The 24,260-nt window shown below is 34.7% G+C and overlaps 1 protein-coding gene across 2 annotated transcripts; it reads right to left on the bottom strand.

Annotated features, from left to right (window-relative positions):
• Window positions 1–6,839: 6,839 nt before the first annotated feature.
• Window positions 6,840–12,307, bottom strand: LOC109151047 (amino acid permease 4-like). 2 transcript variants are annotated; one of them, XR_002049250.1, is made up of 8 exons: window positions 12,194–12,307; window positions 10,822–10,930; window positions 9,845–10,078; window positions 9,664–9,757; window positions 8,767–8,981; window positions 8,513–8,652; window positions 7,024–7,746; window positions 6,840–6,992 (listed from the first exon to the last, which is right to left on the bottom strand). XR_002049250.1 is itself a non-coding variant. In XM_019298950.1 (7 exons), the coding sequence occupies exons 1-7, from the start codon at window positions 12,197–12,199 to the stop codon at window positions 7,090–7,092; spliced, it is 1,455 nt and encodes a 484-aa protein (XP_019154495.1). In that variant the 5' UTR covers window positions 12,200–12,307; the 3' UTR covers window positions 6,840–7,089. The 2 variants fall into 2 exon arrangements, 1 of the variants encoding a protein (XP_019154495.1); XM_019298950.1 differs by having other exon boundaries at window positions 6,840–7,746.
• Between the last annotated feature and the right edge of the window lie 11,953 nt (window positions 12,308–24,260).

The following is a 24,260-nucleotide window of genomic DNA, read 5'->3' as shown; positions in this document are numbered from 1 at the left end:
TAATGAGTAATGACACAGCATCTTGTTGAATTTTTATTTTTTTTTGGAAAAGCATCTTGTTGACTTAAACCATGACTTGGTGAGTTTGAGTTTATTGGTTAATTTGAGATGTATGAAGTTCAACTCAAGATTGCCTAATTTGGATCAAGTTATTTTATTATCGAAGAGTGATTATTCTTCCATAAAAAAATGGTTAGAGAAAGGCAAATTATATTATGGATCACAAATAAATGTTCATTTTTAATTTTTAATATATTTAATGTTTTTTTGTGTAGTCCAGAGTTTTCACCGTCATACACAGTGATTAATCTCCTTGTTAAATTGTAGACACCTCTAAGGGTGGGAAATGATGTGGTAAAATACCGTGTTTCTTAGGAATATGTATGAAGTATAAGGTCGGATCGGGTTCCGGTCATAAAGTGGTCTGCTTGTTGGTTTAATGGGTTGAGCTCGGGAGTAGGCGTGAAGCCGGAGGCTCCCGAGCTGGATAAGACTACTTTTGTGGGTTTTGTGAGAAGAGGAAAATGAGGTCGGACGTTCGAGAAGCCCTTGCCGATTGAGTCTTTGGACGACGACGACTTGGAGGCGGTCCTTGGGGTCCTTCCCGAGGAAGTGGCTGATCCCGGGCTCGCACCATACACGAGCCTGCTCCCCCCGAGTCATCCACAGCCCAGCCAGAGGTTGAGAAAGAGAAGACCCCTTATAGGGAGTAAGCGATTATGATCGGGAGCCCGACCTTGTTGTGTTGGGCACTCGGTGCTTATTTTTTAATTCAACTATGGGAGCTCGGCCCCTTATGTGTCGAGCATCCAAATTGTGCCCCTTGGGCTTTTACTTGATTTTTTTTTTGCTTAATCTACTCTTTCGTATTTTTTCCTTTCTACCAAACTTATTTAGACCGGGTCGGCCACATGGACCCTCGGGCGTTCTACGCCTTCCACTTATTCTAGGCTCAGTTGTATGACCCTACGCCTAAGTTATTAATTCTTGCTCAGGATGACTCCCAAACTCAACCTAAGGTCGGGTTTGACTAATCTAGTCGATGTTTCCTGTTAGGAATTAGGACCGACCTAAGTAGGTATGTTCCAAGGTCGGTATCTCGACTAAAAAAATTTCAAAAGCAAGGGAGTTTTGACCTCCCTAAATTGTTTATTGCGGGGTTTTGTACTCCCGGCCTCTCATTCCCGAGCCCATTAGCAGCCCCCCACTCCCTGTGGTGCTAAGGTCGGCACCACATGGGAGTTCATTACGAACGGCCGAGCCCATTCAAATCGACCCCATATGGGACTATTCCGGGGTTGTGCAGGCTAATAATTGACTGTTCTTTTCTCAGTCATACTTTCGAGGTTATAATTTTGGTTCTTCTATAAGATCAGGTCAAACCCGAGTTATTGTTCGACCGAATGGGTCCGCCCGCTTTCGTACACCGAGCACAAGCTTGGGACCTAAGGTTTTATCTTGGATATCTAATGTTTTTTGCGACCAAATATGATCGGTATGCGGTGTTTTTTTTTTTTTACCTTAACCAGCCCCCCACTCCTAATGGTGCCAAGGTCGGCACCATGGAGGAGTAATCCGAGGGTCGGTTTCATTTCTGACCATAACTACTCGGCTCAGAGAATAACTATTCGAATTGATGGTCGGTAAATTTTCAGGGTTACCAGATTATGTCGGGTTAGACATGTATTAAAGTCAACTACATGGGTTTGCCCATTGTACGGGTCCTCCGAATAAAGTCTTGTGCTCGGGTCATCACTTCGATCTCCTGATCATTTTAATAGCGCTTCTCTTAGAAGCTCCCTTTTAGGGTTCCTGGTCTAAGGACCATTTGCTCTATCGATGGCATAGAAACTTTTACTCCTATACAAGTTCGGGTTAGGGGGTCTAAGGACCAATTGCTTTACTGATCGCATGGTCACGAACGATGACGCGCCTCCTCCCGATCTAAAAATCGTTCGTACTTTTCTGATCTATTGATCGTTAAACAATGACACTTGTCCTCCCAGTATAGAGACCATTCATAGTTTTTTGATCTTGCGATCGTTAAACGAAGACACTTCTCATCCCGGTATAGAGACCATTTCCGATCTTACGATCGTCCATGAGGACGATTTTCCCAAGGTCTACCGACCTTCCGGTCATTAATGTGGACGCTCCTCCACCTGGTCATGTGATCGATTTTTTATTCGATTTTGTGATCGTTAATGAGAACGCTTATTCTCACCAGTCTAGAAACCGTTCATTTTTTCCGACTTTATGGTCGTTAAGGCGGACACTTCTCCGCCTAGTCTAATGACCGTTATTTTTCCGACCTTATGGTCGTTAAGGCGGGTGCTTTTCCGCCCGGTATAATGACTGTTATGTGACACCCCGGAAATTTGCCCCTTAAACCCGAATTAATTACTCAATTAATTCCTAAGTATACTTACAATTCTTTTGCTAATTCCTCGTGATTGATAGTTTGTTGCCCAACAATAATAAAAGCAAGGATGTAGGGAGTTTGGACTGCACTTTTGCCTACTTTCTGAAGCATCAGGTCAAGTTCGGGCAAAAGAATGTCACGACCAAATCTTCGTTGTCTAACTGGCATCATCAGTTCGGGCATCCTAGTCCTCGAGTTTTAGCATGTCTCCTTAGAAATAATGGTGTTAGTTTTGCGTCTAATGAGCTCAAGACATTTTCTTGTAATTTCTATCACATAAATAAAAGCCACAAACTCCCATATTTCAGTTCTCTATCGAGTAGTAGACCGTTGCAGTTAATTTACACGGATGTCTGGAGTTCTGCAACGGTCTCAGTCGATGGATTTAAATATTATATTACATTAACTTCGTCGACCATTATACTAAATATCTTTGGTTGTTCCCGCTAAAACTCAAATCAGATGTGCCTAGTGTCTTTCTTCAATTTAAGCATATGGTGGAAAATTACTTTGGCTACAAAATTGTGTCAGTATTTTCTGACAATGGTGGTGAATACATAAAGTTAATCCCGACTTTTAACTCCCTGGGTATTTCAAACTTCACTACACCTCCGCATACACTGGAACACAATGGCCTGGCAGAGCGCTGACATAGGCACGTTGTCGAGACAAGTATGGCGCTACTCCATTATGCGTCCGTACCCGTGTTGTATTGGCCCTATGCCTTTCAAACGGCAGTCTACCTAATAAACCGTTTGCCCACTACTCTCCTCGGTCAAGCATCGCCTTATGAGAAACTCTTTAATAAACACCTGAACTATCAAAATATTAGACCGTTCGGGTGCTTATGTTATCCATGGTTGAAGCTTTATTTTCCATCCAAACTAAGTCCAAAGTCTCTACCCTGTGTTTTCTTGGGATACTCATTGAGTCAGTTAGCGTATAAGTATTTAGAAGTGTCCAGTGGGAGGGTTTATGTCTCTCGTCACGTCTAGTCTGTTCCCACCGTTTTCCCATTCACTGATTTGGTTCGTCAGGCTACGCCCACTAATACATCACAATCTTCAGCAATGTGTTTAAATTTGGGAGAGCCCTTGTATTCTTCCACTTTTTGTACTACATGTGTTGATGTGCCATTACAAGCTGCTACCACCCATCCGCCGTTCTTGGAGTCAGCGTCGAATACGGCGCCAGGCTCCACTCCGGCAATGCCACCTGACAGTGCCCCTGACTCTCCAGTTGGTGCGGAGAATCTGCCGTCGTTTCCTCCGGCGACTCACGGGACTTCGACGTCTAGCCATGACCGTGAGCAGGCTACCTCAACAGTTCTAGGTATGCCACTTAGCGATGTTTTTCCAGGACAGTCCAGCGCTGGTCGTGTGGTCGGTTCGGTGGAGACAGTGGCTACAGCAACCTCGGTGCAGGCTGCTGTTTCATCCCAGCTTCCCTCCACGGCAGCTGATTCCTCACAGGTTGATGGCCGGACAGGTGAGGCAGATGAGGGTGTGGTGGCTAATCCATTGCGCAGGTCTCAAAGGCAACGCTGACCCAAACCCAAATATTTTGGGGAAAAGTTTGTCAATTTAACAATGTCGCATCCGGTTGCTCAGACGGTAGAACCACGTACTGTAGACCAAGCATTGAAAAATGATTTATGGCGTGCAACTATGTCAGAAGAATTTTGTGCACTAGTAGAGGAACTCCACGTGGGAGTTAGTGCCCCGGGCTAATCATAATATAGTCGGCTGTAAATGAGTGTTCAGGGTGAAGCACATAGCTAATGGCTCTGTCGACCGGTTCAAGGCCCGTCTCGTGGCCAAAGGTTTTTTACAGGAATCTAGGCGAGATTATTTTGAGACCTTTAGTTCGGTGGTAAAATCAGTCACAATTCGTGTAATTCTTAGCATTGCTCTTTCACAGGGTTGGTCTATGCGTCAACTAGACGTGAATAATGTCTTCCTAAATGGCACATTACACGAGGAAGTTTACATGGCCCAACCAGCAGGTTTTGTTTATCGGAGAAGCCGGATCATGTTTGCCGCTTGCAAAAGGCAATTTACGGGTTAAAACAAGCGCCCCGGGCTTGGTATCTGGAGTTGTCCCGTTTTCTGGTTTCTTTTGGTTTTAAAAAATCTGTCGCAGACACCTCTTTATTTATCTATTGTAATGGCAATATTGCCTTGTATTTCCTTGTTTATGTTGGCGATATAATCGTTACAGGTAACAATAAGGCCTTCACTGCGGGTTTTATTCGTAGTTTTGCATACCTGTTTGCCTTAAAAGATTTAGGGTTGTTGCATTATTTTTTAGGTGTGGCGGTGGTCCCTACGGCGGATGGCATGTTTCTGTCTCAGAGTCAGTACGTGGCTGACATTTTGGAACAGTTTGGCATGACGGGGGCGAAGCCGGTTTCTACTCCGATGTGTATATTGATAGACTTGGGTTATGATAGCACGCCCTTCGATTCCACGACTTATCGCCGTTCTATTGTCTGCTTGCAGTATATGGCGATTACCAGACCTGATATCTCGTTTGCGGTGAATCTCCTGGCCCAGTTTATGGCGTCACCAACTGAGGCTCATTGGCTAGCGGTTAAGCGGGTTCTGCGGTACTTGAAAGGTACGATGCTCTTCGGTCTATCTTTCCGATGTGGGCTCTCACTCTCCCTTGTGGCTTATTCGGACTCTGACTGGAGCGGTGTCTGTGATGGGGGGCGGACAACCACGACATATTGTGTGTTCTTTGGGCCTAAAGTTGTCTCTTGGAAGTCTGCGAAACAACGGTCAGTTTCTCGGTCCTCCACTGAAGCCGAGTTCCGTGTACTGGCTAATTCCGCTGCTGAGGTTATGTGGGTTCAAAGTCTGCTGCGTGAGCTTGGTATTCGTCTTTAGTCTACCCCGGTGTTGGTCACCGACAACTTGAGTGCTCCGTATATGTGCAAGAACCCGGTCTTTCACTCGCGTATGAAGCACTTAGCTCTTGACTACTTTTTCGTCCGTGAACATATTACCTTGGGCTCGTTGCGCGTCAGCTATGTCCGCTCTGTTGAGCAGGTTGCAGATCTCTTGACCAAGCCTCTTGCAGGTTCCCAATTGTTTGGTGTGTTTCGTTCCAAGCTTTGGGCTTATTGACGGTGCCTCAATCTTACGGGGGCGTGTTAAAGATTAGTCTATTAGTCTTTGTTTTACCTGGTTATTAGTCTTGATTAATTGCCTAGTCTTAGGGAACAAGTATAATTGTTCCATCTTTTGTGGTCTGTAATCTATTTAAAGCGTTGCTTGATCATTGAATAAACTAGCTTTAGACTCTCACATTCTCCTCTTTATGAGCTTGGAAATAATCCTTCTGATTGCATTTCTTCTGCCCTTAACTCTCTCAACCTTGTTGGGTCACTGAAGCATATACTGATATACTGGTATGCAGTACTCGTGCTGTTATGATGAAGTCACCATTACATCATCTCATCAACACACAACAGTCCTATACTATGTTGAAGTCTCCCCATATATGATTACTTTGGAAATTTTAATTTAGTGAAGAATTTTTGTGGTTATACTGTATATATATATCCCTTTGTATTAATGCCATGTTGCTATATATCAAGTACTCAGTGGCAGACCCAAGAATTTTTTTCAGCAGGGGCAAAATATTAAAGCAAAATTGATAATTAGAAAAAAAAAATGAAACACTTAAAAAGTATAGCCATAAATAATGTTGGATATAAGAAAATTATAAAACACATCAAAACATTATAAAAATATGAACATAATCAATTTGATAAAATAATTTGAATAAAAGATCCATTATAAATTACACATCTCATCTCATTATTAATATATAAATGAAGATTATATTATTGTGTTGAAGCAATATGCACTATTAATAATAGTGAAAATGTGAAATAATGAGAAAAGGTAGTATTAATAGTGAAATGTGAAATAATGAGTCTCATTATTAATATATAAATGAAGATTATATTATTGTGTTGAAGCAATATGCACTATTAATAATAGTGAAAATGTGAAATAATGAGAAAATGTAGTATTAATAGTGAAATGTGAAATAATGAGAAAAGGTAGTATTAATAGTGAAATAATAAGAAAAGTAAATGTCGAAAGCAGATAAAGGGGATTCAAACCCTGGCCTGCGTTCAAGCCAACCACACGCTCAGCTAACTATGCTAAGCAACATTCTGTTAATATTTCTCTATTTTCTAATACTAATACTAAAACCTATACTATATATACATACATATATATATATATATATATATATATATATATATATATATATATATATATACAAGGGTTATATAATGGGTGGGGTGGGGTGAGTGGGGGCAGCTGACCCCACTGCTCCCAGTGTAAGTCCGCCCCTGCAAATATTCCCATCATGCATTATAGGGATTCCAACTCTCAAAATAAGAACGGATTGGAAGTTATATATAGATTCATGTATCGGAATTTGGAATTACATATAGACATTGATCCGACTTATCTCCCATAAACTAACAATTAACCCAACATTACAGCTTGGCATCCTTGCATTGCCACCTTTAGGCTCTAGGCATATATATATATATATATATATATATATATCATCAACTAATATAAATTTACTATGAACATCATAACCAATCTTTAAATTAAAGCTAAACTCTGAAATCTTCAGTAACTGGTCTTGAAGGGCTTGTAGACTTGAAGGTCGGAAGCAACTCCGGCGAAAGACCCCACGGCGGCGGCAATGGATATGACGAGGCACGCAGCGCTGAGGGTTTGGAGGCAGATCCATTTGGTACTCCATTTTGGGATCTTCTTTTGAACTATATACATTTCAACTGGGAAGTAAACCGTCAAGGGCCAGAACCCAAAGGCCCCGAGGATCCCAACAATGTCGTTGAAGAAAGGCACGAGCATAGAGATCACAGTGGTTAGCACCACGAAAAGGGTTCGCCAAACCAAGCGGAAAAGGTTGAGTTTGAAAGGGCTATTGCAGCCAGGGATGGGGACTTGGATCTCTGCGGTGATGAGGGTGCTGTGAGGGTACCATTGGGCTGCGGTTTTTTCTACGAAGGCGAAGAGGGGCTGGCAGTAGACTTGGTAGGCGCCGACGAGGTGGATGACGATGGCGGCGTTGGCGATGTCGAGGAGCCAGAATGGGTTGTAGAAACCGAAGCCGGTTAGGAGGTTCCCCGGCGACTGGTCTCCGAATGCGGCGTAGCCGAAGCAGCCGCACATCATGTAGAATAGAGTCGTCACCGCTACGCTGATTAGAGTTGCCTTCTTCATTGTCTTGGATTCTGCAGGTGGAGATTTTACAGTGTCCTGCATGTTTGAAATACACAAATTAAACCTAACCTTGTGACTCTGGACGACAAAAGACAACAAGAAGGTAAACTTGTCAGCTCAAACTAAGAGGGTTTGGATTCGAACTCATGACTCATTGTTGGAATTTTTGATCACCTGAAAGTGATCTTAAATCAAGTTGAAAGCAAAAAATGATCGAAAATAGCAACAAAGATTTTTCCGGATACCAAAAGTGATCGAAATAAGGTTTTCGACTTGATTTAGGATCACTTTTAGGTGGTCAAAAATTTCATAATTTCCAGTAAGCTAAGTAACTATGTAACTACAATGCAAGTTTGTATCTTTAGCCATCTTGGTTGGAGTTACCTTGTAAGGTAGCATATTTAATCCTTATTCCACTGAATGAAATTATTTTGAATGGAAATTTAAAGAACACTATACTATAGAAATGACAAAAATGGATTTTAGTCTAATTTCCTTTGACGTACTAATACCTAAACAACATGAACCCATCAAGTTCCTATTATATATATATACACATTATATTGGAGATGATCTTTGTGGATGATTCGGTTGATTTTGGATGGAGATTAACATTTTTGGGGTTGAGGGTATTTGTAATAGTTGAAAAAATACTTGTAACATTTAGAAATTACTAAATTGCCCTTGATTACACCCAATAGAAACACAAAGAGTTTTTTGTCCAAAATAATGCAGCATCATCAACAGGAAAATGACTAAATATGCCGATTATATATAATTAATTAGAGTTAGTGATATCTACCTGAATCTCAATAAGGATGAGGGAGTAAGAATAGGCAAAGGCTATGGCTCCAAGTGCTTGGGAAGTTCTCCATATCTTTTGCATTTCAGACACAGTTCCAATGCTAATTCCAGTAAGGCTTCCTAGGACTTTCCCATTCTCTGCAATAATCCAAAGAATTTCCCAAAAAACGTAACTCATCAGCAAAAACCGCCCAACCACTCATACAATATAATATAATCTGAAAATTGTAGGAATTATTTAAAGTTAATTACCTGCAACTTTTGCAACTCCAAGCCCAAGCCCAATGGTGGAGTATGTGAAGGACATGACAGCAGCCACAATTGAAAGCCACCAAATCTGATCAAAATCTGGGATTTGAGAGAAAATGATTTCTACCACACCAAACATGATCATGTATGGGTTGCTGTTTATCTGGCATGGGTTCTTCCCACCACTTGCATGGAAGCAATTTGACCTCTTTATTGCCCTGCATGTTCATTTATATATTATACTTGGTTAATATTCATTATTCTTTTTTTAAATAAATAAGTGGGAAAATGACACTTCCACCGAAGTATATGTTTATTGCGTTTTTTCTTTCCTAAATTATTCATGTATCTACGATTGCCTCCCCAATTATTTTAAAAGCGAGACTTTTTCCCTTCTAAACTGATGTCCATTAAAAAGGCTCTTGGATTGTTAAAAATAAGGGCAAAATAAGTATATGTCCATTAAAAAGGCTCTTGAATGCAAATATTATAATTATAATTTTAAACTAACCCTAGTAACATAATTAAGTCTTACACACAAATTTAGCAATAATGAATTATTTGTGTTTAAGTCTTAATTATGTTGCTAGCATTAGCTTAAAATTAAAATTATAATATTTGCAAATGTTGCTTGTGCATTTATACTTTTATTCTGATTATATTCTCACATATAAGTAATATAATTGGTTGAAGAAAAAAATAAATGAAATACTTATTTTGCATGCCCTTATTTTTAACAGTCTAAACTCCCATTTAACAAAGATGGGGTAAACTAAATTGCCATTTTAGAAATAATTGAAAGAATAATGATGTGGATGAATGAATAATTCAGGAAAAAAAGTGTCATTTTGTCTAAATAAATAATAGCTTCACACTTAATTGAAGCTCATAAATACTCACATCATACTTATGGAAGAGGCAATGGTGTAACCAACAGCAACTCCAAACAGATTTGCATACTGAATGATCCCACAAATCTTGACCTGAAGTGAACCTGCAGGAACAACCAGTAAGTTACAGACCGACAACAACCCGAAATATCCGGGCCATGTCGTGAACCCAAGAAGTAGCATATATGTACCGAGATTTGACCGGACGGCGTCCATGTAAGTATAGTTCCTTTTTCCGTCGACGGGGTCGCCGGAACGGTAACATTCGGAGAGAAGGACGGAGGTATAGTAGGTGACGAAGGAGAACAGAAGCATCACGGTGGGGCCGGCAACCCATCCAAGCTGGGCTGTCGCCCATGCTAAGGACAGAACCCCAGACCCGATCACGGCGGTTATAATGTGTGCACTTGCAGTCCAAACAGTCCCTGTATATATTATTCAAGTTAAAATATATAATTAAAATAAACCCCATAAAAAAATATTTATATTAGGCGAAGGCATAAAACGCCAAGTTCAACATTAGGTGGCTAAGAGATTGTTGGGCGGAGGTCTAAATGGTTAAGTCTATAATGTGGTGCTATCTACTACTAAGCAAATATAAGGAAATAAAGTCCGTACGAGCTTAATTCACTAGTTCAATAAGTAATATTTGGAGAAGAGACCAAAGTTTGAAACTCGAAAATTGATGCGTGGGATATGTCCAAAATGGGCAAATTATCCCTTGTGCCTATCGACATTTGGTCATGTCAGTTACCGTGATTTTACATCCTCCTAAATACTCTGTCCGACTGAAAAGTTGGGTGTCCTTGAAGTTGGGGGATTCAACGGGAAAAAGATATAAGAAAATAAAGTTATCATTCACTATTAGGGGTGCGTTTGGTTGGCAGGTTTAGCACTCAGGTATTGGTATGAAAGTGATTGTTATTGTTTAGTTGACTGGTATTTAAAACACTACTATGAGTTTGGAATACCACATTAATAGAAAAACTCATTCCCTTATTTTAACATTACCAAGTATTTGATACCCATATTGATTCCGATTCCTATGTGCGAACCAAACACACCCTAAGTATAGTTTGTGTGTAGTTGTAAGTTCTTAATCTAACAAGTGGTATCAGAACACAGGTTTGATCTAACATTTTACCGGTTCAATAATTCCAAGACTTACCGGTTCTCTTGAGACGGCCATCGTCGTCGAAGCACTTGGATTCGCCGACGTTGATTGAGACGTCGAACACTTTCTGGTGCATGGCGGCGGCGGCGGCGTTTTCTCCCATCTTTGGTTCAAAACAAACAAAAAAAATATGTTTAGTTCTGCAGAATGGGTGGGTGTGAGCCACTGAGAATCTGAGACAGATACTTTCTCAAGCTAATTAAGAAGCTAATTAAGCTTGCATGGAAGATGAAGAAATGAGAAGTATGAAGTTTGGTGGAGTGGTGGAAGGGCATATAAGTAGTAGTGTATGTATGGGAACTATAAGAGCCGTTCGGCTGGCTGTTCCCCGTTGGCCGCCTATATTTGACTCTGCAGCTCAGGTGGCCCGCGCACTGGCGGGATCTCCTAAAGATTTTCCTCACTAGCTTTTAATTTGTTTTTACTCCCCTAACAATAATTTATTTAGAAATATTAATTTGACTCCTATCATGTCATGCGTAGTGGGACATTGATTCTTTGTATTGAAAAAGATTGAGGAAGTATAAATCAGATAATGAAGATATTTGGTAAATAGTTATTAGCTGTTAGCTGATTGAGTTAGTGATTTGAATAGTTGATAGCATTAGGTAATTGTAGAAAGATGTTTGGTAAATGAGCTGTTAGCTGATAGCTGATTACATAGAAAATGACTTTATCAAAAAGTTGATTGAAAAAACAACTTTTTGAATTTTAACATTTTGGAAGAATAAGTTGTTACAAAAAATTAATTAATCAAACACTTATATTGAATGTTTAACCAAATCAAATAACTAATAGTGGTTAAATAAACTAAAAATTAGTTGATAATTAAGCTAACTCTGTTACCCGTGGTCAAATAAACTAAAGTTGGTTGATAATTAAACTAACTCTGTTACCAAATTTGGCCAATATCTTGTAAAGAATCATATATAAGTGTTTCAAACAAAAGAAAAAACAAAAAGCTAAAGGAATTGGAGTGGTCGCCAAACTAATGATCATCACTCTAATCGCCTAGCAAGTATGTGGAAAGCATGTACCGGCTCCTCAACATGTGCATTATACGATACACATATTTTTATTTCTTTTTTCTTTTTTTTTAATTTTGAAGAACTAAATTCCTGTAAAAGAATTTAACTTCTCTTTATTTTCTCTCACGCTCTTTCAGAAACTTTCACCGATGTTGCTTTAAAATTAGATTCTGGTTGTGATTTTCATTCATTAAAAACAAATGATGCCATGAAACTGTTTCTTTCCTATTTATCCCTTCTGTTTGTACATTAGAAGTACTATTGAATTAACCAATAAATAATGCATGAAACAATGCCATATGAAGACCAAAAAAACACAGAAAACAAAAGGGTTTTACCTTCATATTTTAGCTTTCTTTCCTTTGAGAAGAACAATACAGGATCTACTATACTGGGTCTGGGTAGTTTGAGTATTGTTGGGCTTGCTTAGGGAAATGAGTAACTTCTCATGTTTATATAGTAAAGCACAAAATGTAATAAAAATATAAATAAATCTGTCTCTTTAAAAGACAACCTTTGAATGGAAAGAGAAATTATATTCCCACGTGAATTGCTTCTCCTCCATCGTTGGTGAAGGGGAATTCGGTTCCTTTGATATCATTATAAATGTTAAATAATTGTAGTCCAAAGATAGTGTACACCCCAATCAGAACCTATCATTTATATTTATTTATTTATATGCTATATGTATACATCTATCATAGTGACAGGCAAAATATTTTGTATTCTAATAAGCTAAGAGATTTTGAAGCTAATATCCCATCTCCCCATATGTATGTACAACAAAATTTTGGTGGTGTTTAGAAAATAGCTGTTAGCTGATTCGGTTAGTGGATTTGAGTAGTTGATAGCATTAGCTGATTGTAGAAAGATGTTTAGTAAATTAGTTGTTATTAGCTAATAGCTGATTATTACATACAACATGACTTTCTCAAAAAGTTAATTGAAAAAGCTGTTTTGAATAGCTTTTTCAATTTTAGCATTCTTTTTTAATTTTAGCATTTTGGTGTAATAAGTTGTTACAAAAAGCTAATTAATTAATATTTATATTGAATGATAAATCAAGTCAAACAGTTAATAATAATCAAATAAGTCAAAATTGACTGATAAACTAACTATGTTACCAAACTTTTACTTTGTATTCTATGGCTTAAAGCTTTGTTCAGAGAAAGGTTTCAAGAGATTTGTACTTAAGAGTGAGTTAGTTATATAATAGTGAGAGAGATTAAGAAATTAAAGCAACACTTATAGAACGGAATTTGATTGGTGTTGTAAACAAATTTCATTACCATGGTTATGATTGTATATATTATAAGACATATTTATATATATATAAAAAAAGGTCAATATAATACCCAAAAATAGCATATATTTCCAATGTACTCTACTCTATAGTAATTTTTTTTTATGAACTTTTGACAAGTTTCTAACACAGTATAACTTTTCAACATACTAGTATGTCTGAAAATTAAATTTCGCCTAAAAATTATATTCATCGATATTTAATTTAACAAGCTAAGGTTATTTTTACAACTATCTTTAGACGGCGAAAAATTCATCATTAATGGTCTATATGATAAAATTTAACATGTTTTCAATGTACTTTTATAATCATAAATCTTTTTTTTTTTTTTTTTTTTTTGTAGTATATGTGTGACGATTGAATCGCTACTCTTACTATGGCTCTGTTTGGCAGAGCTTATAACTTATTTTAAGCTACTAATAAGCTATAAGCTCTGTTTGGTAATGTTCCCAAAATAAGCTCTTAGCTTAAAATAAGAGCTTATTTTGGGACGCTACCTTAGGTAGCGTTTCAAAATAAGCTCCTAGCTTCTTAACTTTTTTTCCATCTTTATCCTTATTATAAAGAAATGACATAATTTATCATTCCCAATTAAAACCCTTTTCTCTTCTCCTTTATCCGCAACTTTCACCACAATTATTATTATTATTATTATTATTATTATTATTATTATTATTATTATTATTATTATTATTATTATTATTATTATTATTATTATTATTATCATTATATTTGCAACAATATTGCTACTTCATTATAAGATGCTAGATCATGATTATGCTAATAGTTTTATTTCAAAATGTTATTTTTTTTTTAAAGACAAAATGTTAAATTTTAATATGTAAACAAACTAATTTAAATTTTATGAAGATGTCCTTTTTAGTCTTTTTACATTTATCAGCTTATCAAAAAATTAAGTTTACCAAACACTTTCAATCATAACAGCTAGCTTACCAGCTCTTCAGTTTTCAGCTCCGAACTTATAGCTTTTCAGCTTTCAGCTATCAGCTCCTAATTTATTACTTTTCAGCTAAGTTTGCCAAACAGAGCCTATATATAATAGCTTACCCTCAATTTGCATGTCTTTAAAATATTACCAAAGGGCGTCCATCTTTTGTATTTTGATGTGATTGGAATGGCTTCACCTATATTTATATAATTTTCATCGATTTCCTAGTATCACTTAATGACAATGTTTTGAGTCAAATATTGATAGGTTTAGGTTATTATTATTAGATATTATTTAAAAGGTAGTATACTATCCTAGTATGAGTGGAGTTTCAATTTTATTGTGTTTGAAATTAGGTATGTGAAGACTTCAAACTTGTCATACAAGGCAATGAGGCTTGCTTATCAATTGCCCAATTGGCATGGGAGAATATTGTCAATTAAATATGATTAACTAGTCAAAGTCTCAGACATTCCATTACACTAGTTGTGGAATAATCTAAAAGTAGTGTTATTAGCTGCTTGGAACTTGCCTTTCATAATCAAAAATAAAGAATAATAAAAACAAAAATAAAAATAATGAGTGCCGTTCATGGACAGATCATTAGTATCTTATTCTTCTCATCTTTAGTTCCCAATGCCGGGGAAAGAAAGTGATATTTAAATATTGTTTCTGACCTCCTTTTTGTGGTACATTTTTTTTTTTTTTAAATGAATTCCAATTTGTAAAGAGTGACGCTTTGCTGTCCGAATATTTGCGCAAGCTCAACTGTTTTTTTTTTTTTTTTTTTTTTTTTTTTTTTTTTTTGGTTGAAAAACTGTTTAGTCCAATTAAACAGCGCACTTTTGCACACACACATTCGTTTTTTCACTTTTTGATTTTCCTCCCTCCAATTTTATATATCTAAATTTTCTTTTTAGATATACAGTTTCATAATTATCATTAATTTTACTATGCAAACTCAAACACTTAGATATGCAATTTTTAACAACTAAATATGCAAACTTGATAAATTTTATAAAATCAATGAAAAAGTTAAATTTTAAATCTAAATCGTAAATGCTAGCAGCTAAGCAGTAAAAAGTGAACTACTAAACCTATTAAAACAAAAAACGCAGTCATAAACTCTAAAATCGAAACCCTAACAGGGCGTTTGGTTGGAGAGGGGGAATTATGTGGGAAAGGAATTGTAATTCCATGGGAGTTGAATTACTGGGAATAAAGTGGGAATTTAAATTCCAGTGTTTGGTTTACAGGAATACAATTATTGGGAATTTCAATTTCAATGTTTGGTATACATGGGAATTGAAAGGGAATAAGTAGTATAAAGTCAAAAATGTCCATTATTGTTGTTAGACATTAATTTTAAGTTAAAAAAGGAAGAGGTAATTTTGACTCATCACTATTTTTTTTCCCAGAAATTAAAATCCCAGGGGGGGACATGGGATTTTAATTCCATGAAAATCGGGAAATTGCAATTCCATGGAATTACAATTCCCTCCAACCAAACTATGGAATTTAATGGCCTTTGGAATTAGGTGGGAATTAAGTGGGAAGGGAATTTAAAATCCCTCCAACCAAACGCCCTGTAAGTGTAATGTACTTTCGCATTTTTTCAAGTGCAATATTTTAATAATAAATGTGCAAAATGTTACTACTAAATGTGCAAACTTGAAAAATTCTGACAATTGCAAATTTTAGTGTTCAAGTTTGCAGAGTAAAGTTAGTGATAATTACGAAAATGTCACCGTATTTTTCTAAATCATATCTGGTCCATTAAATTTTTCCAGATGTAAGATTAAAATTGATTCTTAGTTTTCTCCTAAGGACTTGCTCTCATATGATCCAATACATATACATACATACATGTGTGTGTGGAGAAGATCAAGTGTAAAGGAACTTCCAAGTAAAAAATAGGGTGAGATCTGAAGAGTTGATATATATGGAGCTAGTTTCAATGCTGTAAAGGTTTCCCTGATTCAAGAAACACAAATTCTAGAGAAAAAATTAAAGACACATTTTGTTATCACTAATTACCACCATACTAGCCAGCAGAAACGCTTTTCATCACTAATGAAGGACTAATATCCTTTTGATTCTAATCCTTTTGAAAATGGAAGCTATACTTCATCCATGATATAAGAAACACTTAACACTACAAATAATATATTACAGACTTAGAATGATCTATTTTACATCACAAAAGTACTATGCACCTTAAGGTTTAAAATTATGTACTTATAGTTTCAAAGTTATGCACCTCAATGCTCAAGGTAGGTTATGCACCTCAAGGTTTAAAGGTATGCACCATAAGGTCTGAAGTTATGCACCAAAGGTTTAAAGGTATGCACATGAAGGTTCAAAGTTATGCACTCGTAAGTTCAAAGTTATGCACCCGTAAGTAGTTCAAAGTTATGCACCTCAATGTTTAAAGTTATGCATCATAAGGCCGGTTTAAAGTTATGCACTCGTAGGTTCAAAGTTATGTACACGTAAGTTCAAAGTGATGCACTTCAAAGTTTAAAGTTTTGCACCATAAGTATTCTTTTGAGAAGCTAATAAAGTAAGCAAGATAATATTTGAAGGAAAAATATGCACTTAGCTTGAAGAAGGAAAAATATGCACTCGAAGAAGGAAAATATATAATGTACTCCAAGACAAAAATATCTAAACAATATTCATGTCTCTAAAGGAAAAAAATGCACTCGAAGAGAAACTATGTACTCGAAGAAAGAAAAATATGCACTCGAAGAGAAACTATGTACTCGAAGAAAGAAAAATATGCATTCGAAGAAGGAAAATAATGCACCCAAGGACAAAAAAATCTATGAACTTACACAAAATTACCATAATACTATCGCATTATATGTTTTTTCTTCATTCTGGGCAGTTGATCTAGACTAGATCAATGACTAAGATTTAACTATATTTTTTTACCTGAGAACTGCTTCACATAATACCATCGCATTATATGTTTTTTCTTCATTCTGGACAGTTGATATGGACTACATCAATGACTAAGATCATTACTTATAAAAGAATGAAATCCCTCCTTCTTTCCTTGTGATATTGTGTATAGGTTATCTGGTTATGAGTTAAAGTAGTCCTCGTGCATTTCACAATTTCTAATTATGAACTTTAGAATCTTGTAACCTATAGTGGTTTGGTCAAAGATGGAATCGCACTATCAACGATGGTTATATAATCCAATTGATGTATAGTAGAAAAAAATTAATTAATTAATAAAGTAAATAATAGCTGGATGTTCGGTGCTTCCACCACAAAATAAGAATTAATAATTATTCATACAGTTGAAAATTTGACACAAAATATTTTTTGGGGGTAATATAGTTTCTTTTTTACTCGCACCAACTTTTCTGAGTCATTATATCGTGGACTGCGATGCACGTGCACTGCCATCAAAACGTCGCCGTTTCTTTAAGTCATTTTAACTGTTTTTTAACAGTAAAGAAACGGCGCGTCATTAATTTTAACTGAGCGTGCATATTTTTGTATGTTAATTATAAAATAATACTGTAGTTGTGGTAAAATAAAACTGTAGTGTATATAAAATGAAACTAAATAACATTTCACATATTCTAGTGTATATTGTACAATGAAGCTGTAATTATATCAAAATGATCATGTAGTTGTGTTTTAATAAAACTATAGTGTATATAAAATAAAATTAAATAACATTTTCACATATTTGAGTCGATAAATATCGAATGAAACTGTAGTTATATTGAAATGAAATTGTAGTTGTGTTGAACTGAAATTGCAGTGTATACAAAATGAAACTGAATAACAGAGTTACTTTTTGCAGAAGGGTGCGGAACGGCAGAAAACGGATGCCGTTTCTTTTTATTAAACAAAACGACGTCATTTTGATGCGCGGTGCATAATCAATTACGAACCGCGGTGCAAGATATAATTTGCCCACTTTTCTAGCTAAACCGAACTAATATTATGCCCTAAAGATCCTTGCCGCTAAACCCTAAAGAATGGTAAATTGTGAAATATATCTTAACTTGATTTAAATTCCCAACAATAAGTTATATATTATTGTGCACTAAATGATCTTTCCCTGCAAACCCTTCACCTTGCGGTTAGGAACAAATCTTATTCTTAATTGATCAACCAGTGAATTATATATGTTCTGTGTAATGTAGTTATTTTAATTTCTCAAGTTTGAATGTAAATATTTTCATCTTCAATTATGAATATTTCACTACAAAATAAAATTAAATTGTAGAATATATATATCTCAATACTCAATAGGACTAATTTTAATTTATACCCTTTTCTTGATAAGAATCTAAACAGTACCAATTTTATATCCTTTCCATTGTAGGGATCGGACATTGAACCTCGTGCTAGAAAACCTATATAGAATGAAATAGGAATTGATAGAAATTTAATTCTATTTTTTGGTTTATCAAAAGAATAAATTTTAGGAATTATGTTCGATTGAATTAAAAAATAAAAAACATTAAACGTTAAAAAGATAAAATTACTTAATAAAATTATTATTATTATTATTATTATTATTATTATTATTATTATTATTATTATTATTATTATTATTATTATTATTATTATTATAGAATACATTTATAATACATAATAAAAATAATGATAAATTAGGTATAAAAAAAACCATTAAAATTAGTTGAAATGATCAATTAGTTGATTTGCGTCCAAGTACATGCAAAATGCATCATTGGATAGTTTAGTCACACACGTACGTGTGTTATAATAAGGCCACAACCAACTTGTTATATTAATATTTAATATACATGGAAAATATTTATCCCAATATTTATTATTGAAAATAACCATTTTTAGTGAAATAATATAACAAAATATGTAGAGACACAATTTTATCTATACATATATAGGATCCGACTCTCATGAAAATAATGTCCCAAGTGAGAATTGTAGTCTAATATGATCTGGACCATTAAAATTAAGAAATGCACGACTGTAATCTACGCATACCTTTGCTAAAATTAAAGATATTATTGCCATAATATAATAGGAATATATGGTTAAAGAGCAAATTAGTCCACCTATAAGCATCCAACCGTAACAAAATAGACAAACATTCCTTCCACACTTTTCAAACTTTTTTTTTTTTTTCTAAAAATATGGATGGAAACAAAAACTATTTTTAATCACTAATATTAATACACATGCCCAGAATTCAAAAAACAAAACTCCATGACAAACAAACCCTACCGACAGAATAATGCATCACAACTACAACAGTGATGCACTGGCATTGTACCACCGATGTACAAATACAACATCTACAAGTCGCAACCACCACCGCAACGCACAACCACTCACCCACCACCTCACAACAAAGTAATGCACCACCAGTTCCATAAAAATGCACAATATTACTACTAGTAATGCATAACTTTTACTTTGGGAGTGCATAAATTAAAAGGTGTACAACATTTTGCAAATGCACACCTTATACTCCTAAACACTATCCCCTAAACCCTAAATCTTAACCCCTAAACCCCACAAGATTGATCATGTGGTGGATCGGACTAAGCACACTAATGCACATTTCCACATTCAATGATGCACCACCCCCGACAAATATCCCCCAGTAACGCCCTCCAATCAATGCACAACCCACAGTTCTACATTGCACCGCATATAACGTCCCAATGCACAGCTCAATAGCCTACGATGTACCTTCTCTTAAAATCGCATATTCATTGACATACCTATCAAAAGCACACTCCAACGAATTATATATATATATATATATATATATATATATATATATATATATATATATATATGTGTGTGTGTGTGTGTGTGTGTGTGTGTGTGTGTGTGTGTGTGTGTGTGTGTATATATATATATATATATATATATATATATATATATATATATATATATATATATATATCTACTATACTAATAAGAGCCCAAGAGAGTTAGATCTATAATGGGTAGAAAAAATGGCGGTCACAGATTTTAATCAAATGAATGACTCAAATTGATTAAAAGATTGATCAGATTTAAATTTTACACTAAAATTTCCTAAAATACCCACACACCGTTACTAATTCCGTTAAAATTTTAAGAATTGCCGTTAGTTCACCGTTAACTTACTAATTGATTTCAATAAAAAAAGGTCTTAGGTTCGAACCTCATCCAAATCAAAGTTGGCATAATTAGTACTCTATTTTACTCTTATTAAATTATATAAATATAAATAATAATTTAGTAGTTACAACAAAAAATAATACATATGCATTTCTTTAATTTAGAATTATGTGTCCACAATGCCTTTATTCAAAAAAAAAAAATATTCATTATCAATAAATTAAATAAGAGAAATAATTTTATTAGTTATATTGTCTTTATTTTTCTTTAATATAAAAATTCTTTATATTCAAATTTATTAATTGATTATATTCGCTACATTATCCTTACAATGTCTTTATTCAGTGAATTTTTTTTATTAATTATCAATAAATTAATTAAAAGAAATATTTTCATTAGTTATATTGTCTTTATTTTTCTCAAATGTAAAAATTCTTTATATTCAAATTTATTAATTGATTATATTTGCTACATTATCATTACAATGTCTTTATTCAGTGAAAAAAAGTTATTAATTATCAATAAATTAATTAAAAGAAATATTTTCATTAGTTATATTGTCTTTATTTTTCTCAAATGTAAAAATTTTTACATTCAATTTCATCAATTGATTATATTTACTACATTATCTATTATCTTTTTTGTGCACTATTTTTCTAATTAAATATCAAAGTTATAATACAAAATAATGCTATATATTTATTTACCAAGTATTTTATTAATACCATGAAAAAATTAAAAAAAATATAATTAATAAAGCCAACCATATTAACTACTTGAGAGATTTTGTGACAAAGAGAGTATTCAAATCACACAACAAATTGAATTGAGAACTACCTCGCAATGTCCTTGTTTGACAATCAGCAGTTAGCGGTTAGCGTTAGCGGATTATACTAGCGGATTTGACCAGCGAATTTATTTAATTATTAACATTGGGTAGAAAAAATGACCGCCAAATTATTAAATCAAATGAATGGTTCATATTGTTCAGGTTTTAATTTTTTTTTTCTTTTAAAATTTTCTAATTTATCCTTAATTATATGATTATCCATTTAACTTTTGCGTTAATTCACCGTTAGTCTAATTCTAATATTAAAGTCTAATATAGAATTATAACTACACCATTAATCTAATTCTAATATTAAAGTCTTAGTAGAACTTAACCACAAATCCTAATGTCGGAATCTCCTCAAACAATATTAGTATATATTTAATATTTTATGCCCTAATTTTTATTTGTTCTCCCTTATGTCCCGTATTTGGTTTCAACCATACCTATACAATTATTTTATTGACAATTATAATCAATCTTGATTATATTATCTTGCATTTGTAAATTTAGAATTACCTATTTAACCCGCACGGGCTTAGCTCAATGGTTTAGTGGGTAGTATTTGGGAGAAAAGACCAAGGTTTGAACCTCGGCGGCGGCAGTGCGGGAATTATGTCCAAAGTGGGCAGATTCCTTATGCATATCAGCATTTGGCCCTGTCTGCTGAACCATTGAGTCACCGTGATTTACAACTTCCCACAATGCTCTGTCGGGTCGGAGTGTGGGTGTCCCTTGGGGTTGGGAACTCAATTAATTAATTATGTAAAAAAAAATGTTGTCAACAAAATAATTGACAACTTTTATTTGATAAAAGAGTGACAAGCAAGATTATTATTGTATATATTTTGAGATTATGTAAAAAATTTTAAAATATCGATTGATATTGATGCCAATTGTTACATAAAATATTATTAAAAATTATTATCAATAATACATAATATAATTATGTATAGTATATATAAAAATATCATGTATTTTGATTGACATTATAATTTTTTTAATGTAATTTCAGTCTCACTTATATCAATTTTTTAGCTCCACCCGTGTATATATAACGTTTAGCGTGCAACACGTGAGTAACCCAAGTTTAATGGTTTGATACATATATAACGTGCATGCCCACTCACAAATTTGATGTCCTAAAGTCCTAACACGCTGATTTCAGAAACAATATAATTAATTAGTGGGGAGAAATTGAGCATTATATTGTACGTACGTGTAGTGCGGCGGCGGCAGCCTCTTAAATTCATTTCTCTTTCTCTTTCTTTTTCTTTTTCTTCTTCCAGTATTGATATGCTTGCGGCCATTAGTGGGTAGGTGTCGTAAAGTATACTATAAATAACTAATAATTGAACTTTAATTTTCATATTTCATGTCGTTAATTATTAGACCTTGATGTGGTGTATGCGAACGAAGTCAGTAGGGGCCGGCCCTTAGCTTTGAATTGTGTGAATTTTGTGATTAATATTTTGTTTTTCCGAGCCTCGACAATATATATATATATATATATATATATATATATATATATATATATATATATATATAATAGAAGAGCGATGGAACTATGGGTGGTCAAAATGATGGTTATGCAGAGGTAGAGATACCAAGCGAACTGTTATTACCATCTAATGGAGACCCGATTACCAACATAGTTGCAAGTACGTTCCCTATGTTCATGTCTGGGAATTCATATTCCAGTCTTCTTGAAGGTTGAGCTATATTAGCCCCAACCCTTGACGTCGTTAACTCCATCAATGAATACATGAGTGATCTGCATAGTGGGGATAGTAGGACTTACTATAGCTGTGATAGTGTGTGCAAATCAGACTCAAATGGCAGCTTACTTGATGATGTGCACACTCTCGAGTTTCTAAATGGTATAAGGGCATCCGGCATTCCAAACCATTGTTTGAATTTAAAGGTCGGGTCACCTGTTATGTTGTTGAGGAATATAGATCATTCACTTGGACTATGCAATGGAACTAGGTTAGTTATTACGAAGTTAGTAGATCACGTGATTGAAGGAAAAATTATGTCTGGAAACAATGCAGGAACCAAAGTGTTGGTCCCCCAAATGACTATGACACCATCAGATCCGAGATTACCTTTTAAATTCCAAAGAAGACAGTTTCCTTTAATGTTGTCCTATGCAATGACAATTAACAAGAGTCAAGGACAAACATTATCACACGTTGGCTTACTTTTAAAGAAACCAGTTTTTGTTCATGGTCAATTGTACGTTGCTGCTTCTAGAGTGAGCAATCCAGACGGATTGAAAATTTTAATTTGTAGTGACTCGAACAATGTTAGTACGTCAACTACTAACGTTGTTTACCATGAAGTGTTTAATAATGTGTAATATTGTGTTATTTACATATTATTATATATAGAATGATGACAATTAGTTTTTGTTAAACATCATATTGTTATTCATATTTTTTTGTTAGACAAATACCTTTAACATAATTGACGTCCAATAAATAAATTCATTTTAGTTAATTGAAATACTACAAACAAATCGACAAAACTTAACCGTGCATCGCACGGGACAATACTAGTATATATAGAAGAGCGCTCATATGCGGCGGGGTCTTACCGTGCGGCGGTGCGGCGAAATTCCAGAATACACCAACAGTGTTAACAATATGCACCAACAGTGTAATAAAAACACACCACAATGAAATGCAATAAAACATCACAAAATACACAACAGACTCAAAAAAATACACCATATAACTCACCACCCCCATTGGTGTATTTCCGAACAGTGTATGGTATTTTTACTCACACCTAATGGTGTGTGTTTGGTGATGTAGGGCCCTGTTTACTCTGTTTTGTGTGGTGTATTTTCCTAACGTTGATGGTGCATATTTGTTGAACTATTGGTGTTGCCGCACCGTAAGAAATCGCCACACCGTAAGACACTGCCGCACCTGAACTCGCCTCTCTCTCTCTCTCTCTCTCTCTCTCTATATATATATATATATATATATATATATATATATATATATATATATATATATATATATATATATATATATATATATATATATATATATATATATACATACATATATATGCGAGTTCAGGTGCGGCGATTCCTTCCCGTGCAGTCGTGTGAGGGTTTTCAGAATACACCAATAGTTAAGCAAGATATAAACCATCAACGTCAGAAAATATACCACAAAA

Source organism: Ipomoea nil, unplaced genomic scaffold, assembly GCF_001879475.1.
Source record: "Ipomoea nil cultivar Tokyo-kokei standard unplaced genomic scaffold, Asagao_1.1 scaffold2283, whole genome shotgun sequence".
NCBI classification, from domain to species: Eukaryota; Viridiplantae; Streptophyta; class Magnoliopsida; order Solanales; family Convolvulaceae; genus Ipomoea; species Ipomoea nil.
The sequence above is the reverse complement of the archived record's forward strand: the minus strand, read 5'-3'. Positions and strand labels throughout refer to the sequence as shown.